We start from the raw sequence: 25,174 nt of genomic DNA, 5'->3' as shown, positions 1-25,174 counted from the left end.
CAATTTCTTGGTGTGTATATGCTTCACAGTCTAATGAAGATGCCCAGATCTCACAGGTTTACCTTGACTTCTTGTGACAATGTTCTGGAATAACTTTGGACAAAACCCTGTAAAAATGACAGTATCCTAGTCTTTGTACTGTCCTGCCCATGACAAACATTTTTTCTACATAGTAATGGTTAGCAACTTCCAACTGGTCTTCTCCCTGATCTTTTAACTTCAGGAAGTCTATGCTACACTTTAGAAGAGTCAATAACAACCCCTCCAGGTGCCAGGTCACTCTTAAGCTCCTCACTTGTTTTTCTGAGGATTACTTAGGCCATTTTGTAGTTTTTCAGTTCATGGTATTATTTTTCATTTTTGACTTTCCTTTGTGTTTTACTGGAAATCCTGTTTCATTGTGGGCTTTCATGATCCTTGAAAGGCTTGAATTCACCACACTATTACCCACTGCAATACAGCTAACATTCATTGAAGTGTGCTCTTGAAGAACTTCAACTTTCACAGACTTCCCTGGAGTAATATCCATTCCTAAAAATCACAGAGTCAAAAACATAGGAAAAGGGAGCAATGAAACAGGTGTATGACTGAAAATCCAGAACTCAAATGACAATTAACTAAAGGTGGAGAGAGAAGCTCAATCTGATTTCCTGTGGTCAAAGTCAAACATATCAAGTCAGCCTGGTGCCAATAGGAAACACACACACACACACACACACACACACACACTCAGCCATTTCTATTGCTGCCACAAAATGAAGAGGTACAAAAATTCTTTTTTGTCCCAAGTAAATTGCACACCACTCTAGAAGACGGGAACTAATTCACACTCAGTTTTATTTTTAGAAAGGAATTAAAAAAAACCTCTTAGGAAAACAATCAGAATGACTCCAAAGATATAATTGAGTTTTATTATTCTTATTAAGAGTAGCGTATAACCAGTGAATGAGTCAGTTTATGATAGGATGTACTATGAGATATGACAGAGGACTGTCTTACTATGAGATAACCTTTGAGCTTCTTATCACTTGAAATGGCCCTAAGTCTGGTGCACTGTGTGGTACACAGCAATTTCTTAGACTTTGAACAACTGTACCTAAAGATTAAAAAAATCAATGTGGATATAATTACTGCTGACACTGCTTCAGTTGGATCAATAGTTTCAGTGGTGAGATTACTTTAATCTAAAGATGAGCAGTTTATTGTTACTATCTCATTTCATACCTCATCATTTTCCATTTCCTTAAGTGTCTCTCCTGTTTTTGTGAGGGGCAGGGGTAAGGAAGAAGAATATGAAGAGAGAGATTTTTAATCCTTGGAAACTCACTACTTTTCGAATTTCATACTTATAGGATCATTCACTCAGAGCCCATTTAGTCCAATCTCTTCATTTTACTGATGAGGAAACGGAGGTTATGAAAGGTAAAGTGACTTGCCCAGTGTCACACAGCTAATAAATGACAGAGCTGGGATCTAATTTGATTCCAACCCCAGGGCTCTTTATAGGACAGTCCTAGATTTAGTGCCAGAAAGACCCGATTCTAAATGTGATATAGTAGGAAAAAAAACTGACGAGAGTCAAAGGACAAATCCTTTCTCTATCATTAACTACTATGTAAGCTTAGGCAAATCACTGTCTCCCAGAGTCTATTTCTTTATGTGTAAAATGGGAGAACTGGACTAGATGACCCTTAAGATTCCTCCAAGCCCTAGATCTATGATCACACGACCTATTTTGAATATTGACTATGATTTCCTAGCTGTGCAGCCTCCCCAAATGTCAATTTCCTTGTCTGTAGAATACTTTTTTGTTGTTGTTGAGTTGTTTCAGTCATGTCCAACTCTTTGTGACCCCTTCTTGGGGTTTTCTTGGCAAAGATACTGGAATTGTATTTCCTTCTCCAGTTCATTTTACAGATGAAGAAACTGAGGCAAACAGGTTTAAGTGACTTGTCCAGGGTCACACAGCCAGTAAGTGTCTGAGGTCAGACTTGGACTCAGGTCCTTCTTACCTCAAAAGGTTGCTGTGAGGATCAAATGAGACAACGTAAAAGGGGCTTTATGGTTTCAAAGCATGATTATATATAAATGTCAGCTATTACATACTTAAATCATAAGCATAATCCAATATGACCTGACAATCCTTTAAATTTTCCTATTCCTGTTAAGGTCCTCAGTCATCCGCATCACTTTTACATCATCTCTGACTCTTCTTGTTCCTTCGTTTTCCACATCTATCTACTTGCCAATCCTTCTTGACTCTACTTCCTCAGCATCTCTTATGTTACCTTCCCTCACACAGGGCGACACCACTTATATAAGCAATTATAGTAGTTTACTAGTTGGTCTTCCTGCTTCCAATATTTCTCTCCCTTTAATCCCTCTTCCACACAACTTCCCAAATAATCACCCTAAAGCTATCTTTGACTCCTCATTCTCGCTTATCCCCATATCCAATCTGTTGCCAACCCCAATGGACTTTACCTTTATGATATTTCTCATACATTTCTCCTCCTCTCCTCTGACCCTGCCACCACCCTGGTGCAGGCCCTTATCACCTCACACCTGGATTGTTGCCATAGCCTACTGGTAGGTCTGCCTGTCTCAAATGTCTCTTCAGTCCAGTTCATCCTCAACTTAACTGTCAAATGAATTTTCCTAAAGTACAGATCTGGCCATATCGTCCTCTGTTCAATAAAACTCCAGTGGTTCCCTGTCATCTCTAGGATCTAATATAAAGTTCTCTATTGGACATTCCTAGCCCTTCCCAACCTAGCCCCCTCTTACCTTTCCAATCTTCTTACACCTTACTCCAATCTACCTTACTTCTCTACTTCTTCCTCTCTCACCCCCACCCCAAACCTGCTTTGTGATGGAGTGGCATTATAGTCTTTGCTCTTCCATGTATAAGATGCTCCATTCCCAAGCTCCAGGTTTGGCTGGCTGTTCCACATGCCTGGAACATTCTCCCTCATCCTGATTTCCTTTGAATACCAGCTAAAATCACATCTTCCACAGAAAATCTTTCCTGATCCCCCTTAGCTCTTTCCCTCTATTGATTATCTCTAACTTATCCTATATACATTTTGTTTGTACATAGTTGTTTTCATGTTCTCTCCCTCATTAGACTGAGAGCAGGGACAGCATAATGCTGGCATGTAGTAGACACAAGAAATGCTTATTAACTGAGTAAAGCGCAAGTGTGACCATGGCATCCCACCCCCAGCCTTTCTCTCCCCCCCAGGAAATCCTCTTTCAGTGTTTCCTCATTGCTATAGGACCAGGTATAAACAGAAACTTAAGGACTTGTATAATTTGCCTTCTACTTACTTTTCTAGACTTATTTTACATGATTACCCTCTACAGACTAGGTTCTAATAATTTTGGACTACTACTTCTATCACTGCTACTAACCACCACCACCACCACCACCACCACCACCACACTACTACTACTGTCATTACTACTGCTACCACCACCATCATCATCACTACCACCATCATTATTACCACCACCATCACCACCATCATCACTACCACTGCCACCGCTACTACTACTACTACCAATACCATCACCACCACCAGCGCTACTACTATTACTACTACCGCCACTGCCGCCACCACCACCACATACTACTACCATTACCACCACCACTATCATCACTACCATCACTGCTACTGCTACTGTTACTACTACTATCACCACCACCATTACCATCGCCATCATTATTACTGCTATCATCACCACTCTTCCTACCACCAACACTACTACTACCACCACCTCCCACGAGCACCCCCACCACTACTACAACTACAACTAATATTACTACAACAACCACCACTACTACCTTTTCCTAAAGGTTAACACTCCATCCTACATCTCTGAGAATTTCTAGCCATGCTTGATAATCAGGGGCTCAATCTCCACTTCTTCGTGTGCTCATTTTTCTCAGGGCATAGCTCCACCTCCTCTTCAAAGCCTTCCCTGGCCCCTCCACCCCCAGTTGTTAATCTTTTTTCCCTCATTTTTTTTTCTTACGCTGTAGGAATTTGTGTCCATGATACATTTCCAAGATCAATAGGGCACGAATGATTGAATTTATGTCTTTGTATTTCCAATAGCCTTGAAAATAAGTGCTTGATAACTATTTGTTGCCAAATTTAATTGAATAATGAAGAGATAAGGCATCTCTGTGAGACAGATTTCGCATGCATATCTTTAGGATAGATTTTACTGCCTTAAATTTTATTTATCAAGGCAAAGGGAGAGTGTAGTGTTGAAAGTCCAGGACTGAATCATTTCAGCAGAATAGGAATAAGATCCTCCCTTTTCCTGTTAAATTTATCATCACTATATGCTATAGGATTTCTAACAGTCTGTGTATATCAGCTATAAATATTGAGTAGAACAGGCTGCGGGTACTGATTTTTCTTTAGAAAGTCTTCTGTCACCTGTGAAATTAAAGATAACAAGATGGAGTGTAGTTCCTTGTCATTATACGCTACTGGAAATAAGGAAGGTGATCGTTCTATAATGTTGTGGCTTTTTTTCACTTCCCAGGGAATGTAACATGAGTATAGCTCTTGGTATTCCAGTTCACTTCTGTTCAAACAATTCAATCCAATTCAGTACAGCGGACAGAGGTCTGGGCTTGAACTGAGATTTAACCTCAGATATGTGATGGCTGTATGATCCTGGCTGAGTCACTTAACTGCTATCTGCCTCAGTTTCCTGATCTATGAAATGGGATAATAATGGCGCTTTTATTTCTCAGGGTGTTGTGAGGATAAAATGAGATAATATTTGTAAAGCACTTTGAAACCTTAAAGCACTATTTAAATTCTAGCTACCATTATTATTATTTTATATGTCCCCCTCACTGGGGAAGTGGATATAACATATGCCAACCCATTGTCTGATCTCTCTGCCATGCCTGGAGTACCCTTCCTCACCCTTTGACAAAGGTACATTTCCTCCCAATGTTCAGCTCCAGGACCATATTTAACCATTTAATTAACCAGTGTTTATGGAGCGCTTACGGTCTACTTAGTATGGTGCTTTTCCAGAAAGACTTTTAGGGAGGTTGAGAGAGTCACTGCACTGTTTACAACCACATTCATGTACATACTTGCTAGTGCCTGAATTTCATATATGTTGCCACCTCAACTGTCTGTTTTGCCTGTAGTAAAGCATAAACTCCCTGATGAGAGGGACAAAGGACCTGATGTTGTATATGCCTTCTCTATTGTATCTATTATCATTACAGGGACCAGGGGGGATTCTTAGTAAAATTCATTTGAATGAATAAATGATCATTTCTAATTCATTGTTCTTTTTGTATACCACTGATCATGTAATGCTTACAAATTTCACACATCTACCTATAGTAATAGTTATAACTTGATTAATCTGAAAACATGCTGACTCAAGGTTTTAAGAATTCCCTGGTTACAAACATGGAGGCAGCTAAATGATTCAGGGAATAGAATATGAGACCTGGAGTGAGGAAGATCTGAGTTCAAGTCCTGCCTCAGTCACTTCAGCTGTGTGATCCTGGGCATGTCACCTTTCCTCTGTTCGCTTCAGTTTTTGAATGACATAATGGTAGCGCCTACTGCTCAGAGTTTTGTGAGAATCAGCTGAGATAATCTTCGTAACAAAAAAGTGCTGTATAAATGCCAGCAAGCTAGCCATATGCATTTGAGGGTTTAATTGTACACCTTCGTGAATAGTGGTTCTCTATCTGGTTACTCAAATGCTGTTTCCATAGTTTAGTTTTTTAACTAATACAATCAGCCACAATTAACTCAGACAAGAATTTGCCGGGGAGGGAGAGAAGAAGATTCTGGTTTTTAGTGGATTGTACAAAATGGCAGATACCAGCACAATTTGTGACCAAGTAAATTACTTGTTTTTTTTTACTAATTACCAACATATATATATATATATATATATATATATATATATATATATATACACATATATATTTTTACATATACATATATATCCCCTTTATCCATTAAATTGATGATTTAATTCAATGATTTAAGGACTCTTAATTGATGCTTTTAATTCAATGATTTAAGGACTCTTAATGATTCTACAGCATGAAGGTACCCTAGAGATTACCTAATCTAACCCACTGATTTTATAAGTTAGAAAACTATTGGCTCAAAGATGTGAAATAACTTTTCACAAGGTCACAAGATTAGTTTGTAGTGGACCCAGGAAGAGAATTAAAGTCTCCTATACTGTTACTTTTTCCCCTACACAGTGCTATCTATGGCAGAAGTAGGTTTCTTCTCCTGAGTTGGGACATAAGAATTAGGATTGATTATGTTGGGTCTCATTAATGTTTTTTTTTTCAAATGTTCCTCCCAAAATTTGAAAACTAAAATCAAAAGTAATTCTTCAATAACATAGGCCATGGTATTTTAAATACTTGGACTTGATAGATATTATTAGACTAAATAATGTTAGGAAAGGTTGTTGCAGAATTATTATAAATTTTTAACTTATGAACAAAGGTACATACAAATAGCTGATCCATGATGCACTGGAGGTGGAGAGAATCCTCTAGAGTATTAAACATACTACTGCTACCACTACCACCACCACTACCAGGGCAGCTAGGTGGCACAGTGAATAGTGTGCTGGGCCTGGCATCAGGAAGACTCATCTTGCTGAGTTCAGATCTGGCATCAGACACATACTAGCTATGTGACCCTTGGCAAGTCACTTTACCCTGTTTGCCTCAGTTTCCTCATCTGCAAAATGACCTAGAGAAGGAAATGGCAAATCATTCCAGTATCTTTGCCAAGAAAACTCCCAAATGGGACCACAAAGAGTCAGATACAACTGAAAAGATCTAATAACAAGATGAAACCTCAATGCTGTCTTGTATAGTGTTTATTCATTACTATGGTAAAGGGATAAACCAGCTCTATAGGTCTAGAATTAGGCATCTCACTTAATTTTGATTTTATTAATGATCTTAGAGCCTAGTGATTTTATTTATTATTTATTTATTTATGATTTATAGTTATCATTTATTAATGATCCTAGTGCCAAAATTTCACCATTTCATATGTGCATGATCAGTCAAGCTTAATATGAATTTCATTTGAGCCTTTTCATGTACTTTTAGGAAAAGCAATACCCTGACACAAACAGGTGATGTTGAAGACAAATATGAAACAACGGTGACAATAGAAAATGGTATTCCCTGTGATACTCTGGATTCCAAGGAAGGACGTATTAACAGAGCCTTTGCAGCAGATGATGAAAAATTCACACCGCTATGAGAAGCAGTTCCCTCCTATTGCCCTAAAGAAACTCAGTTTTGCTGCTGACTATCTAAAAATATGAAGGAATGAGAGGGTTGGTGGGTTTTTTTGACTGTGCATCTTCTTTAATAAGAAATTTAGATGACCAAAACAAGAAGAATTTATTCTAAAAGTAGTTGGTAAGGGTAATTTGAATCTTAGGATGTTAATTAAGCAAACTATTGTAAAATATTTTCCTGAGAATGCAAGTTTAAGAATATTCATGTGATGTGTTTAGTTATTGATTTTAAAATGTCTGTTATTTTCTCATTTTTCCCTCCTTTTTTAGAAGGCCAGGACAGGGATATGCTGGCACATTTAACAACTAGTTCTTCAAAAAAATGAACATGTGACATACTTTTAAGTTCAATCTGCATCATTAACTTTTTCTTCATCACTTTCTTATGCCTGTACTATTGAAAAAACAATAAATCAAGCCTTGATTTGTAGCATTTGCTGATTTCCAACTTGTAAATGCTCTGCCTGAAAATTTAAAAATCAGCTCTGGTAAGCCAGTTTGAGCAGGCTTCAGTACATCCTTGCTATTGCTGCTTACTGCCTTGGTTACTAAGTAAGTCCCTCTCCAAGCTTTCTTTTCCTCATCTGTAAGGTGAAAGAGTTGGATAAGATGACATCTACAAACTTGTTCAACTGTAAAACTGTTCTGTTATGATCCCAGTTCTCTCTATATGCTTAGACGGCCTAAGGAGAATTTTTATTTGTGTGACAGAAATGGAAAATGCTGGAAGACATGTCATAGTTGTAAACTGATTACACTGCCTAAAATGTTTCTGTTTTTGCTTTAAGTAGGCATTTTGATGTTGCCCTTTTGTTTATTGCAAATAGGTAAATGAGGAAGAGTTAGAATCTTTTCTTTTTTATGGGCTTGATAAAAATGGGTATGGAGGAGATAGAGGAGTTTGATCCTCTTAACATGTAAACACTTCCTAATATATGTTCTGAATATGAAGTTCATTTTATCATACCATTCCTACTATTTGACTATTTTTTGCAATTTGTAAATGTATAACATGGACATACCCCATTCAATAAAAATGTTAAAAGTTACATCTCTTTGCTTATGTGAGTCCAGAGCCAGGTGTCTATTTTATCCTAACTGATGAGCTATTTTGATCACAGGTCCAAATATTCTTTTTCTTAACTTGAGTCCAAGTCACAAGGTCAACTTCTTTTGATATTTTTTGGTAAAGAAGCCTAGTGATTTCTAGGCCATGTTTTCTTGGTAAACTTTGTAGAATTTCTTTGGTCTTCACTCTTTTTTTTAGGCAATTAGGCTTAAGTGACTTGCCCAGGGTCACACTGCTAGTAACTGTCTTGGGCTGGATTTGAAGTGAGGTCTTCCTGACTCCAAGGCTGGTGCTCTATCCACTACACCATCTAGCTGCCCCTTTAATCTCTATTCTTACATTCATCATTACTAAGCATTTAAGCATCAGTGCAGCTAGGTGGCCCAGGGCATAGAGAGCTACACATTAAGTCAGGAAGACCTGAATTTGAATCCTGTTTCAGACAATTTTGCTCTATGTCCTTGGGCAAGTCACTTAAGCTTTCTGTGGCTCAGTTTCCTAATCTGTAAAATTGAGATAATAGCATTTACCTCACAGGGTTGTTGTGAGGAACAAATGAGTCAACATATATACATATATATTAACATATATAACATATAGAGCTTTGCAAACCTTGAAGCACCATATAAATATTAGCTATTATTGTTTACTAATGAAACTATAAAAAGCTGTTTGGTATCTCACTGTCACCAACCTATTGCATTTCCTACTGTTACTACCATCAGTCAGCTGAGGAAAATGTATGTCTCAACCCTGTTAGATACTAGAGTAGAAGTGAGGCCTGTGGGCAGAGGAGCTAGGATTACAAACAAGAATCACCTATTCAGCAAAACTGAGTATAATTCTTCAGAGGAAAAAATGGATATTCAACGAAATACAAGACTTTCAAGCATTCCTGATAGAGAGACTGGAGCTGAATAGAAAAATTTGACTTTCAAATATAAAATTCAAGAGAAATTTAAAAAGGTAAACAGGAAAGGGAAATCATAAGGGACTTAATAAGCTTAAACTTTTCACATTCCTACATGGGAAGATGATATGTGTAGCTCATAAGAACTTTCTTATTATTAGGGCAGTTAGGAGCATTTGTAGGCAGAGGGCACAGGTATGACTTGAATATGAAGGGATGATAGAGGAATGAACAAGGAGAAAGGGAAAGAAAAAATGGAGTAGATTATCTCACATAAAAGAGTCAAGAAAAAGCTTTTACAGTGGAGGGGAAGTTGGGAGATGTGAGGGGGAGTTACTCTCACCAGAATTGGCTCAAAGATGGAATCATATACACACTCAATTGGGTATGGAAATCTATCTTACCCTACAGGAAAGTAGGAGGGGAAGAGAATAAGAGAAGGGGGTGAGGCATGGTAATAAAAGGGAGGGCAGATTGGGTGAGACAGTAGTCAGAAGCAAAACAGGGACAGGGTGAAAGGAGAGAGAATAGAATAAACAGAGGTGGACACAGGATGGAGGGAAATAAGCGATTGTAACCATGAAAAAAATTTGAAGCAAGTTTCTCTGTCAAAGGCCTCATTTCTCAAACATATAGAGAACTGAGTCAAATTTATAAAAATAAGAGCCACTCCCCAATTGATAAATGATCAAAAGATATGAATCATTTTCAGATGAAATAATCAAAGCTATCTCTAGCCATATAAAAATGTTCTAAATCACTTTTCATTGGAGAAATGCAAAATAAAACAATTCTGAGGAACTACCTCATCCCTATTAGATTGACTAACAAGGCAGAAAAGGAAAATATGTTAGAGGGATATGAGAAAAATGAGACATTAACACATTATTGGTGTTGTGACCTGATTCAACCATTCTGTAGAGCAATTTGGAACTATGCCCAAAGGGCTATAAAACCATGCATGTCCTTTCTTTGGCCTAGCAATACCACTACTATGTCTGTATCCCAAAAGAGATAAAAAAACCAGAAAAGGACCTATATGAACAAAAATATTTATAGTAGCTCTTTTCTGGTGGCAAAGAATTGGAAATTGGTGGGGGATACCCATCAACTGGGGAATGGCTGAACAAATTTCGGTATGTGATTGTAATGGAATATTATTGTCCTATAGGAAATGAGGAAGAAGATGCTCTCAGAAAAACCTGTAAGGACTTTTAAAAGCTGATGCAAAGTGAAATGTACTGTGTGCAAAGTAACAGCAATATTATAAGATGATCATCTGTGAATGACTTAGTGACTCTCATCAATACAACAATACAAGACAATTCTGAAGGACTTATGATGAAAAATGCTATCCATCCCCAGACAAAGAACTGATGGTGTCTGAATACAGATTGAAGCATATTTTTTTACTTCCTTTATTCTTCTTGAATTTTTTGTCTATGTCTTCTTTCACAACATGACTAATATGGAAATATATTTTGCATGCTTACATACGCATAACCTATATCAAATTGCTTCACTTCTCAAGCCTCTCCCCACCCCCTGCCACCAAATATTAGTTGTAATTCTAATTGAGAAAAGAATTTTGGTATAATGAACACAGAGTCACTGTAACTCTCTAGGCAAAAAGTGCCCTGGAACTCTTTACCTACAACTGGGAATTAGCATGATCCTGTCTGATTCTCTGTGGTACCCATGACAAACCTCTTAAGTCAGGAGTTTGCTAATTAGCTCCACCACTTAGGTTGTTAGAGTTCACATTTTCCCAAGGCTTGCTATTCTTATTACGTTCAGTAGCATTAGAACAGAATGTTCTAACTACTATCTTATGAAATTGCAAATGCCTCTTACCTTAAGGTGCCTTTCTCCCTGTCTTCCCCCTGATTATCATTAAAGGAGTTCAAAGGAAGAAGTCTCAAGTGAACTTTCATAGCCGATACCTATTTAAAAGTATGAAAATTATGCTTTGATTAATAGTTCTTAGGCAATATTTAACTAAGATATTTTCCTTTCCTTTGCTTGTCTTAAAAAAGATGGCTTTTCTGTTATACAATCAGTAATATTTAATCCTTTATGTATTCATTATTCAAAATAGTTGGTGGGGTGCAAGGATGCTGCCTGGAACTCCTAAGATTTTGGAGTAAATTAGGCTATGTACCAGAAAGCTATTAAATATAACTATATAAAGACTATTCTCAATTACAGAACATAAAAGGTGCTCAAATTCCCTAATTTCTTGGATCACAGGATCTCTGATGAGGCTTTAGAGATCACCCCTTCCAATATGTCAGAAGATAGTTTCTTGGTAATTAGGCAATGGAAGTGGGGGTAGTAATAACAGAAGTCTATTTGATTATCTTCACTGAGACATCAAAACACATTAAGTTATTCCCACCGGAAGATTAATAAGACAAAGAACCAACAATTGAAAGCCAAATGAGACAAAATGAAAACTGAGAAATGGCAGGTTGTCTGTTATTTCAAAGGAAAAAAGATGCAGCATCCCTCAAAAGCAAATTTGGTGAATAGAGATATTTAGGGGAGATAATAGTATTCTTAGGAATCAGCCAAAGTCCCTTGAAAAGAACCCAGAATTCACTCTTTTATTTGAAAAGGGGTCCAAAGCTCATTAAATGCTAAAATCAGCAGTGGCAGCTGGAAAGCCACTCAAAGGATGAACAGCAATCAAAATAAACTCTTCTACTTGGTCCTTGATGCTATTGCTTCCTGATTCCTCCAGGAGCTTGTCCCTTCAATTCCCCTTCACTTTCTCATTCTCCCCTTGCTCTATCTCTTCTCTCCTGCCTCCAAATATGTCTAGGTCTGCTCAATCCTTGGGTATCTAAGTGGTGCAGTAGATAGGGTATTCGGCCTGAAGTCAAGAGGACTCATCTTCCTGAGTGTAAATCTGGCCTCAGAACTTACCAGCTGTGCAGTTCTGGGCATATCACTTAACCTTATTTGCCTCAGTTTCCTCATATGTAAAAACAAGCTGGAGAAGGAAATGGCAAGCCACTCTGGTATCTTTGCCAAGAAAACTCCAAATGGGGTCCCCAAGAGTCAGACATGACTGCAAAATGACTGAACAACAACGAATCCAATCCTCAAAAAAAAAAGCTTCCTTTAACTCTGCTATTCCCTTAATCTATCATCTTATCAACTTTTCATAGCCAAACTCCTAGAAGGAGCCACCAACACTTTCTTCCATTTCTTCCCTATCCACTCCCTTTTTACCTCTTTGCAATCTGGCCTCCATTTTTACCCTTCAACAGGTCTGCCTTCTCCAACACAGAGACAATGTGGTATATTAGATAGTAAGTCAACCTCAAAGCCAGGAGGATATGTGCTCAAGTCTTGCCTCTCACACATACTGTTTGTGTAAGCTAGGATAAGACATAACCTCTCGATGCTCTCTCTACGATTATAAGTTGCAGAAACGGTGCCTACCTACATTGGTAAAGGGAGTTTCCTTATACCAAAGAGGTATAGAAAGGTATCCTATAGCAATGAACTTATAAGTCATGTCCTCATCTCTTAGCCTTATCTTCTCCAAAGCTACCAGATATCTCTTAACCATTCAGTTCTGTGGTCTCCTACTAGTCCTCACCCTACTTGACCTTCCTGAAGCTTTCGATAGCATTTATTTCTCTCTTCTTGGATACCTTTTTCTCCCTTGCATTCCATGACACTGATTTTTTCTAGTTCTCCCCCTTATTTGACTGCTTCTTCCCAGTCTCCTTTCCCTAATCGTCATTTATCTTCCATCCTATGGATGCGAGTATCCTCCAAAGGCCCTGAGCTTTCTTCCATCTTTGCACTCTTTCTCCTGAAAAGTTCATCAGCTCCCAGAGGTCCATTTATCATCTCTATACAGACCAAATCTATATATTTATTGCTAATTTCTTTCCTCATTTCCAGTCTGACATCACCAACTGACTGCTGGACATCTCAACCTGATGTTTCCTTCATCACGTCAAATTAAACACATCCAAATCAGATCTTATTATTTGTCCCACATACCTCCTTGAAACTTCTTCATTTCTAGTAACCCAGTTTTGCAATCTTGCAGTTATCCTTGACTTTTCTCTTTCGCTTTACCCTATTTTCTAGTCAGTTACCAAGTCTTGTTGAATGTTGATATTTCATCCATCCTTCTCACTCACATTGTCACCACCTAGGACTGCCCACCATACCGCCATTAGAAGAGCATGGCCAATGGTTCTTCCTGGTCTTATGCTGGCTTGATATTAATGACCAGAGTGTAGTTACACAATTTCTTCTTCATTTTCTCTGGACATCTAAGATTTTTGTGACAGCATAAATACTGTGAAACAAAAATATCTCTCCTTCCTTGATATTTATGGACAGCAGCAACATCAAATTTCTTTAGGGGAGCAGAATATAAGTGACAGCTGATGCACTTTAAGGCAAACATTAGCAATGACTCTTTCTTGGACCCTTCCCAGTTTTATGCCAGACCTTATATTAATGATCAGAGGATTGTCACACAAGTCAAATTAAGTCGATAAACATTTGTTAAGCACCTGATCTGTGCTAGACATTGTGCTAAGGTGCTGAGGATACAAAGAAAGGCAAAAAAATACTTCCTGCCTTCGAAGAACTCACAATTTAATAGGGAAGACAGCATGAAAACAACTAAGTACTAACAAGATATATAGAGGAATATTAGAGATAATTTCAGAGGTCAAACATGATTGAAAAAAATGAACTGACCACATGGAAGGATGACATGGCCCATTGGTATCCTTGTGATGTCAAGAGAGCTAAGAGAAGGCCTCTAGTATCTTTTCTTATGGAAAAGACAGACATAAATAATATTTTCAAAGGATGGACAGGATTAGAGGCATCATAAGCTGCATCATTGAAAGAAATACCAATATCAAAGGGATAATAAAATGATTGGAGTTAATGGAGTATATATTCTATCCTTCTTCCTGCTCCCATATAAGATCTTTGAAGGTGGTACTGTTTTGAAATTTTCTTCTTATATTCCCAGTGTCCAGGGCAGTGCCTTTTATACGGTATTGTTGTTCAGTCATTTCACTTGTGTCTAACTTTTTGTGGTCCTGTTTGGGGTTTTCTCAGCAAAGATACTGGAGTGGTTTGCCATTTCCTTCTCTAGCTCATTTCACAGATAAGGAACTGAGGCAAACGGGGTTAAGCAACTTATCCAGGGTCACACGACTAGTGAGTATCTGGGGCCAGATTTGAACTAAAGTCTTCCTGACTCCCAGCCTGGCACTGTATCCACTGTGCCACTTAGGTGCCCCTGCCTTACACATAAAAGATACTGAATAAATGTTTGTTGAATTGAAGTATTACCTGTGACCTCAGAAATGTTACTTAATGAAAAGTTATGCTTCATTGTGAGCCATTTACCCAAGCAGGATTAGGCATCTTTTATCTTTGAGATAAGAAAATTGCCATCACCAAAGTTGTGGCTTGTCCAAAGAGCTAGGCTGCAGCTTGGACTCCAGGAAAATTAAATATTCCTGAGAAAAGAGTTAGGATAGCTTTGGTTAGGGAACTATCCCCCGTAATATAGATCATCACTGACACATTAAGCCAAACCCCACTGACCTGAACTAGCAATTGACCTTCAGGATAACTCAATTTATTCTGAATAGAACTCATTCACTTACAGAAGGAGGCATGGCACAATTCAAAGAGCATGGGATCTGACGTTGGAGGACTTGGGTTTGAATCTTGGCCCTGCCACTTATCACCTGTGTGATCTCAGCCAACTGTTCTTCTGGACCTCAGTTTTCTCATCTGTAAAAATAAGGAGGATGGGATAAGTGGTCCTCTAGTGTCACTCATAGCTTTAAATCTATGATCTTATGACTATTAGATTTAATCTAAGATATTCACTTCATCTCGAAATCAAGGAACAAGTCTGCATTGCTGTAGTGTGTAGAGGGCTGGACTTGGAATAAGGAAGATATGAGTTCAAATTCTGGCTCAATCACTTACTAGCTGTGTGACTCTGGCCACATCATTTGACACCTACTTCACAGAATTGTTGTAAGAGTTAAACGATAGGTGAAGCACTTTGCAACCTTAAAGTGCTGTATAAATATGAGCTTTAAATCCTAGTTATTACACTAGCTATTATATAAGGGAAACTTATGGGTCCTTCCCTTTAGACTTTTTTTACAGTCAAAAGATTTGTGATGACAAGAACTACCATAAAAGTTTGCTTCTTTCGGAGCCCTAGTTCAGAAAATTTACTGCCCTGGAAGATAGAGGTTGCAACTTTGATAGGTGATAGAATATGCATCTTGTGTCTACCATTTTGAAATGGACCTGGGCTTTTGGTAAATATTTTGTGTCATGGGGATTATGGAAAGACAGTTAATCAACAACCATACCCTCAACCCCGTTCTGAAGCAGCAAGGAGAGTTTAACAGTAAGGCAGGAGAGAAACCATTTCTGTGTTATATTTACTGGAAGTAAAATGCTATAAAGGAAACTGAAGTAGATCTCTCATTCCAGGCATTATGACCTTAATAAAAGTTCCTTGATGAAACTGGCAAACACACACACACACACACACACACGCACGCACGCACAGACACAAAATCAGTAGCATCTGAAGACCTGGTCAACATGAACTAACTTAGGTGGGGTAGGTAATGTAATGCAACTGTCTTTCACAATCAGAATGTAAGTTCACATTCATTTTTCTTTTTTTCTTTACCTGAAGTTACATTTTTTAAAGCAAACATTTTAATTGAAAGTAAGGAGTAAATAAACCAAGTTCTTTCCCGAACAGTCTTTTTGTACTAATTGTACATAGATCTTTTACATTTTCCTCACAAAGTCAACAATTACCAATCTACAGCCATTAACAGGTTAGTCCTGTCAACACCCAGGTGATATATATACTATTAGCAACATCCTGCTGATAAGGGGCATGAGACGGGAGAGGAGGCACGTGATGGGCATCAGGCCAAACAGCAAGTGGCACAACAGAGATTCAGACTCAGAATTCCAAATACTCCATTTAAAAAAATGTTTAAAAAGTTACTGTGTTCTTCCTGGTACATAGCTCCTTAGTGGAGCTATGAATTGGTCTGAAGAAAAATTGGAATTATATGCAAGTGACTAAACTGTCAGTTGAGGCAGTTAGGTGGTACAGTGGATAGAGTGCCAATTTCATATCTTCCCTCCTAAACTGTTTCCTCTTCTTAACTTTCCTGTTATTGTTGAGGGCACCATGATCCTCCCATTTACCCATGATCATCTTTGTCATGTCATTACCCATAATGTCATCTTTGACTCCTCACTCACAGTCACTCCCCCCATATCCAACTGTCTTGTTCTTTCTACTTCTATCGTATCTCTTGTATTTTTTTTTCTTCTTTCCACTCACATAACTGCCACCCTGGTGCAGGCAGGCTCTCCTTACATTATGCTTGATCTGCCATAGCCCATTGGTTGGTCTTCCAAGCTTCAACTTTCTCTCTACTCCAGTCTATACTCTATTTAGCTATCAAAGAAATCTTTCTAAAGTGAATGTCAGACCATGTCAATGCTCCAAAATAAGCCCCAATGCCCCACCGCTATTACCTCTAGAATCAAAGATAAAATCCTTTGCTTGGCTTTTGAAGCCTTCAACAACTTGGTTTCTTCCTCCTTTACCAGTCTTCTTGCATTGTACTCCCTTCAGTTTACCCTGACCAGGTATTGTCTGAATGCATTGCAGCTTATGAATATAATGGAATATTATTGTGCAGTGAGAAATAATGAGTAGGAGAAATTCAGAGAAACATGGGAAGAGTTGTATGAATTAATGCAGACTTAAGTAAATAGAACCTCTAACACAATATATTCACAATAACTACAGCAATATAAGTGAAAAGTGAAGCCAAATACTGCATAATTATTATAACTGATCCTTGAATGGAGGAGAGATGAAAAACGCAGCTCTCTCCTTTCATTTGAGAGGTGAGAGACTATAGATAAAGAATGTTTCGTATGCATTATCAGTCGTGCTTACTGTGTTGGTTGGTTTAGCTCAACTGCTTTTACTTGTTGTAAGAAAGCCCTATGAGATAAGGTCAAGGGGAGGGGCATATGAGAAATGACCGTGATGTAAAAATAAAAGGTATCAATAAAATTTTTTAAAGGGAAAAAGAACAAACATTACCATGCTTGCTAGTCCATAGAGTTTGCTCAGCAAAATGCTATAATGTTCTTTATCTCTTGTTTTCCTTCCTGGAGAAGGCATAGAAATCATGACAGCAAGCATATAAAGTGAAGAGATGGAAGTTTGAATGAAATCACATAAAACAAAGATTTGGAAGCATTCATTCATTCAAAAAAATTTATTGAGCACCTACTATGTGTCAAATACATATAAAAGTACAGAGGATAGAACTCTTATCTATACCTCAGAAAAGGTCCATTCTTCTTTTCTGAACCAGATTGGTTTTAATACTAAGAACATTATTCCACTTTTATGGGGATTTCATGTTTGCTCCAGGTGCTAGTTACTAGATAAGCCTACAAATTATTTTCAACTCATTGATGGAAATAAAGTTTAAGAGAAGTTATAGGAACAAAAGTCCAGGTTGATATTATACAGCATTTGTATCTTTTATCTTGTTGAAATGGAAGTGATGGCTAAACTGGGATCAAGATGGTGTCTTGAGCATTGGTGCTACAGACACAAGGACAGGAATAAACACATTTCATTCAGTTTGGTTGGTGGTGGGTCAGTCATATACAGGGAAATGATTGTTAGCCTTTGTGCCACTCTGGCAACCATACAAATTTAACAGAATTGGAGGCAGGTGCTCAGGCACATTGGATGGACACTCTTTCTCTCTCACTTTTAAGGAAGGATATGGATAAGAGTCACATAGGATGGACAGAAATTGGTGAGTTGTACTCTGTATTGTTCAAGGGAGTACCCTCCTTGAGGGGATCACAGAGTCACTGAAGTACCGGTAAGTTAATATAAGTGCTCTGGGACCCTGGATGTTACTTTTTCTGTGTGTGTGTGTGTGTGTGTGTGTGTGTGTGTGGGTGTATGTGTGAGACTTTCATTGAGGAATGGTGGAATGAGACTAGTGGCTGTGATTGTAACAGATTACATATCTCCATCCATAGATAGATAGATAAATAGATAGATAGATAGATAGATAGATAGATAGATAGATGGATGCATGGACGGACGGATGTATAAATAATTTATTAAGGAATTATTATGTTCCAGGCACTGTAAAAGTACTAGGCATACAAATGAAAAGCATGCTAGATGGTCTCTTACCATCATCAAAAGAAGCTGGATAGTGGGGGATGTTGGGACATAGCATGGCTATAGATATTTAGGAAGTGCCGTTGAAGCCTGGGAGTTAAGGACAAAACTGGTCTGACAAAGCCCACTTTTTAGTGGGGAGGAATTGGAGGTGTCTGAGTGGAGCAGTCATGGCTGGAGATGGAAATTTTGGCTAAATTTTGGCAAATTGGAAGAAGACTTAAAAGAAAATGTCCGAATTGGGCATATTCCCAAACACCTTACAATGGTATAGAAGCAAAAGCAGGTTCTGGACAATAGTTTTGTTCCTTTGGAAATAACCACAGGCCGCCCTAGACGACCATGTGACTATGATTGTCTTGCTGGGATGTGGACATTTGTTATTTGAAACTTCACATAATCTTTTGGCTGTCATCACAGATGACTCTCCTGAATCCCAGACACTTCATCTAATTGTCATTTTGCACTTGACATGTAGCCAACTGTTAATGTACAGTTAGGGTACTAGAATTCTCTTTGAATGGGTTGTGTTCCAAAAGCAAGTTTGTAAGGGATTGTCTAAAATTTGGAACATATTTCCCCCCAAAACAGTGTTATAAATGGTGTTTAAGTTGTAATAGCAATGTATAAAAGCCAATTTAGCCCATGATACGTTTGAAATACTGTACCTTACTTGATGAAAATAGTAGAAAATGAGACTCTTGATGTTACTAGGGAAAGTGAAAAAATAACAGAATTCAATAAGAAATAACATTTTTATTTGTCATTAGTTCTGGTCACTAAAACTAGGTTTAGGTTTTAATTAAAAGAATTAAAGGAGACTCTCTAGTAATACTACTATGTATCATGAAATACTACAGTCTTGGAAGAATTAAGGAGACAAAGAGCAAATGGAAATTATATGGTGGAAATAAATAGGTTATAGTGACAACTTGCCTATCAGAGATGATTAATTAAAATTAAATTAAAATTAATTATCAAGGACATTTAGGACCAGAAAGTGATGTGGGCTAGCTATGTGTTGAGAATGTGAGAGAAATGTGAGAGAGAAATCCCATGTCTAGATGAGAAAAGAATTAAAATTGGGTCTGCAGCATATTAGGTAGAACACCTCTGGAAGATTTAAGGGGAAGCATGGATGTGAACTGCACAAGATAAGATCTATAGGTAGCGTAATTTACATTTATTCCCTGTTGAAATCATGAATAAAACTATCCCTTCCACATTATGACTTTTCCTATTGTGGTTTTGATATATCCTGGGTTGGCATAAGAGATTCAAATGGGAATTTGGGGGGAGTTTTGTGGAAGCCACAGACGATACACAAAGGCCAGCAGATGACAGAAAAAGTTTAGAAACTCAGAAATGCATAAATATATTTGTATGGTATTACATAATATGAACATATTTTATCTTTTAATACCATAATAATTCAGACTTTTCTTGTATGAAGGGAGGGCCCAAAAATTTTATGTGGATTTTCCAGATTGTAGGGCCCTAACCCCCATGATGTGGAAGGGATAACTAAGGGATAACTATGTATTGCTGGAATTATGAAAAGAACTATGTGTTTTCAAAGGTTTTCAAGGTTGAGATAACTTTTTTATTATACCAATAGGGAGACAAAGAGGTTTTGAACTATCTAGAACAGTGCCATCCAAAATGTAGCCTGTGGCTACATGTGGCCCACAGTGCGATTTACGCAGCCCGCCTATAAGCATAGAAATTTACATAAATGCTTTAGTAAATGAAGCCGAGCTACTGCAGAGCTCTCACTAAAATGGCAAATCAAAATATATTGTCTATTGTTTCAATAAAAACCTAAGGTTGGACAGCCCTGGTCATATATACATATATATATATGTATATATCTTATGTTTATATTCATAATAAATAAAAATGTGGAGCAGGAAGTAAAGGGCAATCAAAAGAACGGACACACTTAGCCTCGGATAGTCTGGCTTGCTTCTGTTGGCTGCTTAACTAGGTATAGTGGCTTACAGCCCCAGTTACTATGCACTAGAAAGCTTAGCTCGCTTTTGTCAGTTTTTGGCCTGAGACTTCTCTGTGGCCTTTTCATAAGGGGAGGGGCAATAAATGAACTTGGATAAAAAAGATAGTATGAATAGATTTAAGCCTGAAGGCACTATTTACCTGGGGCTCCTCTGTGTTCCAAAGAGTTTGTTGCCCAGGAGCAAGGAGGCATCTTTGTGTGTAGAGAAAATGCCCATTAGAACCAAGGCTCAGAAAGTCAGAGGCTATCTTCCTTATAAGTGACAAAAATCACTGGGGTTTTTTTTTCTCCTAGTCTGATAACTGGGTTATTATACTAGGGTTTTTGCTTTTCTAAAAGAGCTCTAGTAAGTGAAAGGCCAATGTGAGGAAGAAGCAGGACCTTGGATGATGACTCCAGTTGAAGCCAGAAGCTGTCATCTGGGAGAAGTTCCATTATTTCAGGACTAGTGGAGTTATACCTGGGCACTGATAACAACTACCACCCAACCATTAGAGAACCACTGAGCAGTGTCCACACAGGACCAACAGAGAATGATGGCTGCCACAGACTACGTGCCCCATAAGACTAGTGAGCAGCAGTGGGATGACTTCACCAGAAGACAATGGCAACTCCACAGCATCAGAGGGTACGTTGTCCCTCTATGATTGTGTCCTGGTCACCAACACTGTGTGTATTTGTGAGAGTGTATATCCCAATTTTACATTGGAATTTTTTAATTGCCTCTTTTCTTTCTATCCTATTTCATCCAGTTTCTTCCCTTTGAATTAAAAAAAACCCACAAAGATAGTATTTTCCCTGCAAGGTCCCCTGCTCCTCTGTCTTTGGAGTAGGTGCTACATAAGCAGGAGATTCCCAGAAAGACATGGCCAGTGGTCTGTTTGCAGAGAGCTTCCTTCAAGATGCACGTGGTCCTAAGCAGTACAGGACACATGACAGAGTATACACACCAGACAGGTGGCTTTCAAATTTAAACAGCCAGTGAAGTCATCTGGTTTTGTATACGTTTTCCAAGGCCACGCAGGTTACACCAATACTCTTAGAAGGCTTTTCAGAATAAAAAGAGAAATTTAGTCAAAGATGCATAGTCTAGCAGATGATGCTAACAGTCTAGAATAGCTTGGCTGTTGTTAAGCGTTCACTCTAATCAGAAGAGAAAGGAGACGCAATATATAGTCAGCAATTTATATGTACAGTATGTTCAGTATGACCTCTAAGGGGGGCAGCTAAGTGGTGCAGTTTATTGGTGGGTGGGTGACATAGTTGGACCTGCACTTTAAGAAAATAATTGGTGGATGAATGGGGGATAGATCGGAGTGTCAAGAGACTTAGGGCATCAACAGGCTATTTCAATAGTCCAGGAGTCAGGTGATGAAGGCCTATACCAGAGTTGTGACAGTGTCAGAGGAGAAAAAGGAGCATGTTCAAAAGATGTTGCAAAGATGAAATTGAAAAACCTTGGCAACAGATTGGCTATGGGGGTGAGAGATAGTGAGGAGTCCAGGATGACTCATAGCTTGTGAACCTGAGGGATGAGAAAATGGTGTCACCCTCTACAGTAACAGGGGAAGTAGGCAATGGGAAGGGTTTAGGGGGAAAGATGAGTTCTGTTTTGGACATGTTGAGTTTAAGATGTCTACTAGATAACCAGTTTGGGATTTCATTTCTTTTTAAGTGACTTTTCCCTATTTATTCAGCCAGGATATGGAAGTCTCAAGACTTGAACTCAGGTCTTCCTGACTCCAAGATTGGCCAATTGTCCACTCTGCCATATTGACTCATATAACATTTCATTGTTTTTATTAAAATTTATATCTATTAAATTTTCTTTATTTAAAATAAGAGATTCTTGTTATTTATGTGTTATGGAGTATTTTAATAGCTTTTGAAAGGATGGGTATTTGTTTTTAATTGTTATTCTGGTAATGCAAAATTTGGCATATTTCATTTTCCCACCTCCCCACCCCCCCAACTCTGGTTCTCCTCCCATTTGGAAACAAATAGAATCACAATAGAAATTGCCATTGATTTGTTTAATAAAATTACCTTGCCATCATCTAGTCTTCTTCAATAAATCTTGTAGACGAAACAGTGTCTGAAATTATTTTATGACTTGTTTTGTAACTTCCAAATCTTTTACCAGGTTTTTTATTAGTTAATTTATTTACTTTTAGTTTTCAACATTCACCTCCGTAAGTTTTAAATTTTCTCCCCCTCCCGCCCCCTTCTTTCCCCAAGATGGCCTGCAGCTTGATATAGGCTCTACATATACATTCCTATTAAACATATTTTCACATTAGTTGTGTTGTATAGAACAGTTTGGGTTTCTGAAAGGCATTTGGAAATAGAAGCGTGGAGGTCAGCAGAGAGCTTAGGGCAAGATAGGTTGACCTGAGAATCACCAGCATAGAGATGATAACTAAATCCAAGGAAGCTGATATGATAACCAAGTAGAGTCACACAGAGAGAAAAGAGAAGAGGTCCCAGGACAAAATCCTGTGGGACACCTATGATTAGATGGCATAACTTGGATGAGGATCCAGCAAAGGAGGCTTGATGAATGGTCAGAAAGATAGAAGGAGAACCAAGAGAGAGTAGTGTTTCAAAAACCTATAGAGAACAAAGTATAAATAGAAGGGTGACCAACAGTGTCAAAGACTGCAGAGAGATGAAGAAAAATAAGAATGGACAAAAGGCCATTGGATTTGGCAACTGAAAGATGATTGGTAACATTGGAGAGAGCAGTTTCAGTGGAATGATGAGTTTGGAAGCCAGACCGTATAGGGTTAAGAAGACAATGGGAGGAGACAAAGTGAAGGCACCTATTATGGAGGGCCTTCTCAAGGAGTTTATCCACAAAGGGCTGAAGAGAGAGAGAGGATGATAGTGGGAACAGAAAGATCAAGTGAGTGCTTTTTTGAGGATGGAGGAGGTATGGGAATATTTGTAGGTAATACAGAATTAGCCTGTAGAAAGAGAAGGATTGAAGATCAGTGAGAGAATGAGGATGACAGAGGCAGCAATCTGTTGGAGGAGATGAGATTGCTTGTGTATATAGAAGGATTCGCTTACTCTTTAGAGCAAGACCACTTCTTTGTGTGAGACAGGGGCAGAGGATGAGATGTTGGGAGACAAATTTGAGTGAAGAAAAAAGGAAGAGAGGAGAAGAGGGAGCTCACAGTGGGTGGCCTCAGTTTTTTTTCTGTAAAATATGATGCAAGGTTCTTAGTTGAAAGAGGAAGAGGTGGGGAAGCCATGGGAGGTTTGAGGTGGGATAAAAAGGTTCGGATGAGCTACTGTGGAGGGTGGAAAAGTGAGGTGGTAAGAGAGATGTAGAAGGATTACCTAGTAGCAGTGAGAGCTCAACTAAAGTCATGTAACATAAATTTTTAGTGGACCCAGTAAGAATGGCTGCATGATTTTCTCTACCTTTGTTCACCAGTAAGTGTTTAGGCTTGAAGGCACTAGATGGTGGGAATGATTCAAGGCTGAGACTCAGCAGGTCACAATCAGTAACACTGGGCCAGGAACTCGAGAGAAGAGCTCATTGTAAAGTTGAACTGGTTCATCAAAGGGTCAAGATGGATTAAATAGGAAATAGTTTCCAGTATAGGGAGTTGGCCTAGGAGAGAACTGAAGTATTCAGGAATTGGAAGTCACAGTGTGGATGAAGATAGGTTTTGGTACGGGAAGTCGGAGGAAAGGGTGAAAAGCCAATTAATTTTTGGTCAGATAAGGGAATTTTGAATTTGCTGGATATAGAGGTGGTACATTTGTGAGGGATGACAAGATCAAGGGTATAACCAACTTTGTGTGTGGCTGCAGTGGGGTAAAGAAATAGTTGATAGGAAGTGAATAGGTTGAGTAACTGAATGATTAGGGTACTTTAGGGAGAATCAATATGTATGGTGAAGTCCCATAATATGATGTGGGCAGGAGTTTGGAAGGGAGAAAAATGTAAGGCAGGTACAGAACTTGTTGAACTATGAAGGCTATTGATTGGAGTGGGGGAGGGGTGTCTGTAGACAGCAGGTAGTAGGATTTTGATTGGGTGGTAGATATGGATTACATGAACCTTGAATGAGAAGAGATTACTAAATAATAGACGTAGGGGGAGGCTCTGAAAGTGGCACTGAGGAATACCTGTAAACAATATAAAATGCTTAGAGGAGTCTGCCTGTCAAGACAAACTCAGGAACTACACAATTACAAAACACTTTTCACTCAAATAAAATCAGACATAAACAAATGGAAAAATATCAATTGCTCATGGAAAGGCTGAGCTAATAAATTCTATTTAATTCTATTAAATTAAATTAAATTCTATTTAAATTAATTTACCTATTTAGTGCCATACAAATCAAAATACCAACAAATTTTATAGAGCTAGAAGAAATAACAACAAAACAAGAATATCAAGGGAATTGATGAAAAAAATACAAAGGAAGGTAGAGCAGTAATACTAGATCTCAAACTATGTTCTAAAGTAGTAACCATCAGAACTACTGGTACTGATTAAGAAATAGAGTGGTGGATCAGTGGAATAGA

General features: G+C 38.2%; 1 protein-coding gene across 1 annotated transcript in view; it reads left to right on the top strand.

Annotated features, from left to right (window-relative positions):
- Positions 1-7,312, top strand: part of CLTRN (collectrin, amino acid transport regulator) — a 65,797-nt gene extending 58,485 nt beyond the window's left edge. Inside the window, exon 6 of the mRNA XM_036746842.1 lies at positions 7,148-7,312. Coding sequence (XP_036602737.1) covers positions 7,148-7,304 — 157 coding nt within the window. The 3' untranslated portion in view covers positions 7,305-7,312. The remainder of the gene's footprint in view (positions 1-7,147) is intronic.
- Positions 7,313-25,174: the final 17,862 nt, after the last annotated feature.

This window comes from Trichosurus vulpecula, chromosome 2 (assembly GCF_011100635.1).
Source record: "Trichosurus vulpecula isolate mTriVul1 chromosome 2, mTriVul1.pri, whole genome shotgun sequence".
Taxonomy (NCBI): domain Eukaryota; kingdom Metazoa; phylum Chordata; class Mammalia; order Diprotodontia; family Phalangeridae; genus Trichosurus; species Trichosurus vulpecula.
This window is presented reverse-complemented; position numbering and strand designations above follow the sequence as displayed.